General features: G+C 57.0%; 1 protein-coding gene across 1 annotated transcript; it reads left to right on the top strand.

The window, feature by feature from the left end:
- Window positions 1–3,195: 3,195 nt before the first annotated feature.
- On the top strand, window positions 3,196–5,695 carry LOC113962479 (folate receptor gamma-like). Its single transcript, XM_027673234.1, is given in 5 exon segments — window positions 3,196–3,346; window positions 4,009–4,197; window positions 4,670–4,805; window positions 5,031–5,334; window positions 5,336–5,695. Coding segments are annotated over 5 exon segments (864 nt in total). The 5' UTR covers window positions 3,196–3,214; the 3' UTR covers window positions 5,439–5,695.
- The last annotated feature ends 3,569 nt before the right edge of the window (window positions 5,696–9,264 follow it).

The raw sequence follows: 9,264 nt of genomic DNA, 5'->3' as shown, positions 1-9,264 counted from the left end.
GGGGGATCTGCACAACCCCAAACACGGTGTCTGTGTGGGACCAGGTCACAGGGAATGGGACAGAGGGCTGAATCCATACACTCCTATCCGAGCTCTCCTTCACACTCTCCTTCTTCCCTCTTTCTTTTTACTCTTCTGTTTCTTTCACCATCAGAAAGAGGGGGTAAAACACGCCCCAGTTTCCACCCGGAGGGTGCAGTTGGCCAATTAAACATCGAGAGCTTTGTTTTTTGGACCCTTCTGGCTTTTGCCATCCTTGTTTAACCACGGGCATCTGCGACTCTTCCATGTGGGAGTGGGATGTGACACCTGGTAGGACTGAGTCACTGAACAACAAAGCAGGAGGTTTTGCTGCCAAAGCAGCTGAGATGAGCAGGCAGAGATGCTGGGGAGAGCACGGGGCACGTCAGACGAAGGATGACAGGCTGGTGGCTGAAAATTCTCTCTCAGGAACAAGCTGTCACTGCTCTGACAGTGTTACAACACAGTTCAGTGATCAGCAGTGCCAAAAACAAACCAGATATTAGAAATTCCCAGGCAAAGGAGCAGGAAAGAGCCAGGACAGCTCAGGGCATCTGAGACCACCCCGGTCCTCGGGGGAAACACTCATGTGGGGGGAGAGGGGAGCAGAGGAGGGGAAGGGGCAGAGGGGAGAGGGGAAGATCTGCTCAGGGACAGCTCCAGGGTGAGGGGGAGAAGCACGAGGTTCTTTTCTGCCTGACAGGAGGGGGGAGCCGGGGGGTGTCGGGCTCTGCTCCCAGGGAACAAGGGACAGGAGGAGAGGGAACGGCCTCAGGCTGTGCCAGGGGAGGCTCAGGTTGGCCAGGAGGAGGAATTTCCTGCTGGAAAGGGTGGTGAGGCCTTGGCAGGGGCTGCCCAGGGAGGTTTGGAGTGCCCAGCCCTGGAGGTGTCCCAGGAAGGCCTGGCCGTGGCACTCAGTGCTCTGGGCTGGGGGACAAGGTGGGGATGGGGCACAGGGGGATCCATGGGCTGGGAGGGCTTTTCCAGCCCCGGTGATCCCGGGATTCTGTGATCACTAGAGCGGGTTCTCCCAGAGCCTAAAGTGCTCACACATGAAATTTAGGGAGATTTGTTCCCCAGGCAAGTGGTTCATCACCAAACCATCAGCAATGTGAGTGATGAGAACAACAAAACAGCCCCAAAGCTGCCCTGGGAGGAGACTCTGAGCCCGTGCTGAGAGTCAGGGCTTCCATGGGCTCTGGAGGAGCTTTTGGCAGCAATGGCTGTGCTCAGGCACTACAAGGGTCTGCACTGCTCCCCTCAGCACCTGCACTTCTGGTTTGTGTTGGGGATTGCTGTTATTCCTCCTTCTGAGGCAGCAGCATTATTCCTGCACGTCATTTGCTGCCTTTTGAGTTTATTCCATCATTTATTGCAAACCCTGGGTCAGTCTCTGCCTGGCTCTGCTGCCTGGTGTGGGGCCAGCAGAGGAAATGGGGCTTGTTATGAAGGGCCAAGGCTGAGCAGGGACCTGCTCTTGGAACCAAACACCCAAGTGTCTCCCAGGGAAGAGGTTCTGCTGGGGAAAGAGGCCAGATGAGCTGGTTATAACAAAACAACAAAACGTGACCTCTGCAGAAACAAAGGCTGGCACGAGTGAAACCTCCCTAAACACGGGCAGAAGTTCCTCCCAGGAGCTACCAGGAGCCTTCCTGTTAAAGCCGCCCCCAGGAAGCTGCTGAGCTGAGTGTTTTTAAGGTGTTGCAGTAGGTTTAGAGGCTCTCAGGGCTGGTAAGGTTGATTTTTTAATTATTTTTTTTTGAAGGGAGACTTTTTTGGTTTTACATATATGAGTGTAGTTACGACACAAGGTGGGTACTTCCCAGTTCTCAGATTTCTGTGTCTGCTTCCTGAGGTCTGCAACTGCTTCTTCTGGGGGCTTTTGTGCTATTTGAGTGCTGTAAAGGCTTTGTCTTGCTCCTGTGTTTTGCAAAATCCCTCCTAAAAGGCAGCTGGTTTAGACCCTTGTGCTGTATTGATGAGGAATGACAGGGAATTTGCTTGTTTGGGTCTTGTTGTTGGCCGTTTGGGGTTTTTGGTTGTTTGGGGTTTTTTTTAGTAAATTACAATAAAATTTCTCCCAGGCAGGCAGAGGAAGCCAAGGCATGATGGTGTCAAATGTCTTTTATTGCTCAGGTCAGGCCAGGTTGGACGGGGCTTGGAGCAACCTGGGCTGGTGGAAGGTGTCCCTGCCCATGGCAGGGGGTGGGATGAGCTGAGCTTTAAGATCCCTTCCATCCCAAACCATTGTGGGATTCTGTGATGGTTCAGGTCTCCCCTGGAGAGGGGACCCTCCCCTCAGGTGAGGGTCTCCAAGGTCCCAGACGCAGATAAAACAAAAAAAGAGCTTTCCTGTCTTGCCATACTCCTGAGCACGAGGTGGGGCTCCTGCAGCTCATGGTCCCCCCAAGGTGTCCGTGCATTTACCTGCCCCCTCTGCCCCCTCTCTAGGGACCCCTGAACCACCCCTGTCTTGGTTCAGAGGGTTTGGGGTCTGGCAGCTCCCTCTGGAGCAGTGGGGTGGCAAAGGACCCTGGTCTGGGCGGGTCTCACACAGGACCCCCGCTCCCCTCGGGGGTGTGGAGCATTCCCAGGGTGTCCTTCCCGACCTGGTCCCGATGATAACGAGTCTGACCTTGGAGCCCTGCCCGGGGGGAGGCTGTGCTTGTGTCCTTGGGGCCGTGAGCCGCTGGCACATCCCGGGAGTGCCCGGCCCCCGCAGCACCTCCCGAGTGTCCCTGTCCCCACAGCCCCTCCCGAGCTGTGCCCTGTCCCCACAGCCCCGTGTCCAACCCCTCCCGAGCTGTCCCTGTCCCCACAGCCCCCTCCGAACTCTCCCTGTCCCCACAGCCCCTCCCGAGTGTCCCTGTCCCCACAGCTCCGTGTCCAGTCCTTCCCGAGTGTCCCCGTCCCCGCAGCCCCTCCCGAGTGTCCCTGTCCCCACAACCCCGTGCCCGGTCCCTCCCGAGCTGTCCCTGTCCCCGCAGCTCCTCCTGAACTGTCCCTGTCCCCGCTGTCCCCGCAGCCCCCTCCGAACTGTCCCTGTCCCCACAGCCCTTCCCGAGTGTCCCTGTCCCCACAGCTCCGTGTCCAACCCCTCCCGAGCTGTCCCTGTCCCCGCAGCCCCTCCCGAGCCGTCCCCGTCCCGGTGCCCCGTACTGGCAGTGCCATGGCAGCGGGGCGGGTGGTGCCGATGCTGTGGGTGCTGTGGGTGCTGTTGGCAGCCCGGGCGGTGCTGCCGGCGAGGGACCCGCTGCTGAACGTCTGCATGGACGCCAAGCACCACAAGAGCGAGCCCGGCCCCGAGGGGAAGCTGCACGACCAGGTACGAGCTGCTGGGGGGCTGTGTGGGGCTGTGTGGGGCTGTGTGGGGCTGTGTGGGGCTGTCCGGGCCCCCCTGCACCCACCTCCCCAGATATCGGGGGCTGCCTTGGGCTTGGCTGCTCCTTGCCCGAGGGAGAAAGCTCACACTGGGTGTGAGACCTGTTTGTTTGCTGCCTTCTTCCAGCAAACGCCCAGGGCAGGGGCAGCGGTGTGAGGAGCTGCCAGCTCAGTGTCACCCCTCCTTAACCAGGACACCTCCCCTTCCCAAAGCTGGGGCACCCCAGAACAGAGCCAGGGAAAGGACGGAAAGGGAAGACTCTCCTCTGCTCCCTCTTGGTGTTGGAGACTCTCCTTGCTCTGCCCCAGGCCCTTGGCAGAGTTGGGGCCGAGAGCAAGTCAGGGTGCAGGAGAAGGGGTTTGCTCCTGTTCCTCAGGGTGGGGCTAATTCCTGGTGAGGCTCTGACCTGACCTCCTGCTCTCCCTCCAGGGCTTCAGCCCAGAACTCCTCAGTCCAAAGTGCCCAAGGGTTTGCTGGAGGACAGAAAATCCTCTGGTTGCTGGAGGCTCCTTGCTGGGGGCTCTGCAGGGAACCGGCACCCGCAGCATCCTCTGACCCCTGGAGCTCCTGCCCTCCCCGACAGCCTGTCCCTTGCTCTGTCCCAGTGCTCTCCCTGGAAGGACAATGCCTGCTGCACGGCCAACACCAGCTCAGAGGCACACAAGGACCAATCCAACCTGTACAACTTCAACTGGAACCACTGTGGGGTGATGCCACCGCAGTGCAAGCGCCACTTCATCCAGGACACGTGTTTGTACGAGTGTTCCCCCAACCTGGGGCCCTGGATTGACCAGGTAGGATCAGATCATGGACTCATGGAACTGTTTGGGTTGGAAGAGACCTCAAAGCCCATCCAGTACCACCCCCTGCCATGGGCAGGGACACCTTCCACCAGCCCAGGTTGCTCCAAGCCCCGTCCAACCTGGCCTTGGACCCTTCCAGGGATCCAGGGGCAGCCACAGCTTCTCTGGGCAACCTGGGCCAGGGCCTCCCCACCCTCACAGGGAAGGATTCCTTCCAAAAACCTGGGCTGTCCCAACCTTTCCTACTGGGTGGAAAGATTCCAAGGACTTTTCTGGCCACTGCTTAGGCCTGTCTGACTGATGGAAGAGCTTCTGTCAAGGCACATCTCTGTAGGGGCTGAAACACTCCTGAGATCGGTTCTGGAGCCCAGTGGGAAGGGCTGGGGGGGATCTGGGACGGGGCAGATCCTGCCCTTAACTTTCAGGCCCCCTCCCCAGCGTGCCTGGCCCTGTCCCCTCGCAGGCTGACAGCAGCTGGCGTCGGGAGAGGATCCTGCACGTGCCCCTGTGCCAGGAGGACTGTGAGCAGTGGTGGGAGGACTGCAGGGACGCCGTCACCTGCAAGGAGAACTGGCACAAGGGCTGGAACTGGGCAACAGGTTGGTGGGGCTGTGGGGAGCCTCCCCTCGCTCCCCCAGGGGGGTCACTGGCAGGGTCACTGCTGCCAGGACCCCAAATCCCCCTCATGTTCCAGGGTTGCCAAGGAGAAGGTGGCCAAGCCACCCCCTCAGCCCCGGTGTGGCGAGGGGCCGTGGGCAGGGGAAGGGCACCAGGGGAGGGCTGTCCCAGTGCTCACCTCTCCCCCCGTGGTGCTCTGTCCCCAGGCAGGAACCGCTGTCCCTGGGGCTCCATGTGCAGACCCTTCAGTGAGGTGTTCCCCCGGCCCAAGGACCTGTGTGAGAAGATCTGGTCCCACTCCTACAGATACAGCACAGCTCGCAGGGGCAGCGGCCGCTGCATCCAGATGTGGTTTGACCCCGCCCAGGGGAACCCCAACGTGGCTGTGGCCAAGTTCTACTCCTGGAAAAAGAGATCCTCCCCTGCTGGGGTGGAGGACGTGGCTCCTGAGAGTGACCAAGCTGTGCTTGCTCTGCCGTGGTCTGTCCTGGTCCTGCTGCCCCTGGCCCTGCACAGGCTGTGGATCCCATGGATGGGGGTCCCTGGGACTGTTTCCTAAAGGGACATGGCCTGGACTGCTCCAGCTGCCCTGCAAGAGGAGCTGGCACAGGTAACCTGGGTCTGTCTGTCCCAGCTGGTCACACACCCCAGCGAGTGCTCAGTGGGAGCAGCTCCCAGCTGACCAGGGCAGGGATTTCCTTGCCATCCTGGGAAGGGCAAACCAAAATCTCTGCCCTGATGTAGGAGCTCCTGCACATCTGCTCCCACCCCATGGCTGTGCTGGGCTGGCTGAGCTCTGCTGTCAGTGGTTCTTTGGGCTGTGGGGACTCCCTGAAGGGTGGGGTTGGTAATAAAGTTGTGCTCTGGACCAGCCTCGCTGTCCTGATGTGAAATTCTGCTGAGGAGGGGGCAGGTACTGATGGGAAATTCTGCTGAGAAGAGGGCAGTGCCCCGGGGGGGAGGAAGGGGTCAGGTCTGGGTGGTGGGGGGTGTGGGATCTGTGAATGCAGGAGCTTGTCCTGGGGGGGGTAGGAAAGGTCATAAAATAACAAATGGTTTGGGTTGGAAGAGATGTCAAAGCCCATCCAGTGCCACCCCCTGCCATGGGCAGGGACACCTTCCACCGGCCCAGGTTGCTCCAAGCCCTGTCCAACCTGGCCTTGGACACTTCCAGGGATCCAGGGGCAGCCACAGCTTCTCTGGGCAACCTCCCCACCCTCACAGGGAAGAACCCACCTATCCCTGCCCTCTGGCAGTGGGAAGCCATTCCCTGTGTCCTGTCCCTCCATCCCTTGTCCCCAGTCCCTCTCCAGCTCTCCTGGAGCCCCTTCAGGCCCTGCAAGGGGCTCTCAGCTCTCCCTGGCGCCTTCTCTTCTCCAGGTGAACCCCCCCAGCTCTCCCAGCCTGGCTCCAGAGCAGAGGGGCTCCAGCCCTGGGAGCAGCTCCGTGCTGCTGTGCTTATTTGGGGTTTTCCTTCCTCTGAAGCAGAAACAAACCTCCAGCAGAACCTCAGCAGCTTCTGAAAGGAAGGGGGAGTGGAGCAGAGTAGGAGGCTCTGCCTGAGCGGGGGAAAACACCTCAAACACTGCCCTACTTGCAAAGCTGTCGGTGGTGGATGGAAAAGGATGGAAAGTGCTGCTTTTGGGGTTGGGTGAAGCTGACACCAGCCTGACTCCTCCATCCCAAAATCCAACCAGCCTGAGGTGAAGGTGTGACAGAGCCGGTGAAGAACCTGAGAGAGGAACCCACAGGTGATTCCACTGACACCTCATCTAAAGCTGCTGAGCTGGCACAGCCCAGGGACACCTGACTGACAGCCCAGGGCTTTATCCTAGAGAAGCCCAGACCCAGTTTTAATGAGAGGGTCTTCTGACATTCCCTTTCTCAGAGCACCTTCTAAGGACACCCATCAGGGTCACCCCTCGAGGCTGAGCCAAAGAGATTTGCCCGTGGTTGTTGCTCTGGGTGAGTGATATCAATCTCTGCTTAATAATTGGTTTGTTAACTTTGTTATAGTTGCTCCAATATTGCTTAAAAATAGTGCACTATACAGGAGTTGTAGCTGCTATATATTTATTTATTATTATTATTGTGTAGTAAATAATTCTGATTGAGATCTTTCACTCTAATCATGATAAATAATTTATTTATACACATCTATCTGGTTAGTTATCCTTAATCCTGTGAGACAAAGCTGTACAAAGGTTCAATCAGAGCTGCACAACCCTTTGGACGTGAACCACTGACCGAGCCTTGGGCTGGGGTCGGATGCAGCAGCACCCAGACTCCTCCATGGGAAGGAGTTTAGGAAGCCAGGGGGTCCCAGGGGGGGGGTTGGAGGGTCTGTGAGGGGTCCTGGGGGTCCTTTCAGCCCCTCGTGGCTCAGCAGGAGGGTGTCCCCGATAACCTTTGTCTGCCCGTGGCAGGATTGGGGCAATGCCAGGGGTGCCCCGCTCAGGCCAAGCCCAGCCTGCAGAGCTTTGTGGTACTTCAAGTATTTTCAGGGGGTTTTAGATCAAAAGCAGATGTTTCCAGAAGCTTTTCTGGCTCACTGTTTTTGTTTTTAAATGCTGCTCATGATGCAGCCTCTGTCACAGCCGGTCACCAATTCCTTGCATTTACATGAAACAGAGAAGCACTTTTTCCTTTCCCTCTCTAGGTTTAATATGTTACATTTAATCTAATCTCTCTAAATTTAGTATATTGCCTGCAGAAGCTGAAGGTATCCCAGGACTGAGCAGGGCTTAGGCTCAGAAATGTCTTCCAGCCCATGTGGGGGGTGTGGGGTCTGCCCTGCCTGCCCCAGGTAGGGGACAGGGAAAGGGAACCCCTGGAGCTGATTCCTGTGGCAGAAATGAGGGATGGAGCAGGACAGGAGGGAGAGCTGGAGGTGGGCACTGCAAGCAGAGAGGAAGAACTTGGCAGGTGAGATGAAGAGAAACTGTTTGGTCTCAGCCCTGTCCCGAAAACCTTTCTCCCCACTGGGATCTCTGACACTGCCCAGGGCTGGTGCAGGAATGTTGCATTTCCCAGGGTGTCCATGGGAGCTGTTCCAAGGACAGAGCCAGTGCCACCCAGCAGCACCTCCACTGCCAAAGACCTTCATTCCCTTGGGCTTTTATTTGCTCTTCTTTGTCTGGTTTTTATAACTGAAAGCACTTGACCTCAGCAGGGTGGGCTTGGGAAAACTGAGCTGGAGATGCCTCGTTGTCCCTGGATCCCTGGAAGTGTCCAAGGCCAGGCTGGACGGGGCTTGGAGCAGCCTGGGCTGGTGGAAGGTGTCCCTGCCCATGGCACTGGATGTTCCACCCAAAACCATTCCAGGATTCTCTGATCACACCAAGGCAGTGCCTGGGAGGACACATTCCAGGAAGTCGCTCAGTTTGTTACAGGTGGCATCAAAACTGCAATTTTTTTTTTCCCAAACCCCACCAATGGAATGACAGACCAAGAAGAGCACTAGAAAGCATCAGCATAAATCCCCACCTTTGCAGTGGTCCCTGGCACGAGGAGAAAACAGGAGTGATGGTTTACAGAGAGAAGCAGCAAGAGCATGGGAAGCAAAGGAGTGAGGGATGGGAAGGCAGGAGGTGATTTGCATTCAGAGAGCACAGATTGATGTACGAGCTGCCCTGGTATCCAAATGCTGGGGGAGCACAGAGAGTGATGGATGGTGTGACCAGGAATGGCAGGTTTTATTTTTTCAGTTATAAATTATTTTTTCTGGAGTGGTCTAACAGACATCAGCAGCCAAGTAAGAAATCAGAGGAAATTGGGAAAAAATACAAAGGTAGTGAAACAGATGGTTTTAAATGAGCAGGGCAGGGTAAGAGCAGAGTGACAATTTCCCTGGGAGCACTTGGAGAGGGGCAGGAGCAGCCCTGGGGCTGCTGGCAGAGATCTTGGAGGATAAACAGCAGATAAATGGGAATGAAAAGCAGCGTGGAGGGAGGTAACCCCAGGGCCTGCCACAGGAGGGGTGGAAAAGGGCAGAGAACCAGTCAGGTTAACATTCATTTCCTGAAAAACAGCCACACGGAGAAGGCCACTCTGCCTTCCATTATCCTGCCTCAGTATTCACAATTCCTGGTGTAACTCCTTCCAACCTCCTTCCAGCACTCAGAGGGCACCAAACCCAAGTGGGGGCACCTTCTGGGAGGTAACACAAAGACCCATTAGCAACAAAATAATTAAGGTTCCCCAGGAAATGCAGCACAAGGGCTTCTTTCAGGCACAAGGGGCTTTTGGAGAGGTGCAGAGGTGCCAACCAGGGACATTAGATCGGATTTACTGTCACCCTTCTGGGCTGGTTTGGGTGAGCTGTTGTCCTTCAAGGGGGGCAGCTGGACCACATGGATCCCTCAGGGTCCCTCCTATTCCCACTTTTCACGTTTCCTTTGAAACTTTCACGTTTGATGTTTATTTTCCACCACACCTCAT

This window comes from Neopelma chrysocephalum, unplaced genomic scaffold, assembly GCF_003984885.1.
Source record: "Neopelma chrysocephalum unplaced genomic scaffold, ASM398488v2 Primary Assembly neopelma1_181003, whole genome shotgun sequence".
Classification (NCBI taxonomy): domain Eukaryota; kingdom Metazoa; phylum Chordata; class Aves; order Passeriformes; family Pipridae; genus Neopelma; species Neopelma chrysocephalum.
The sequence above is the reverse complement of the archived record's forward strand: the minus strand, read 5'-3'. Positions and strand labels throughout refer to the sequence as shown.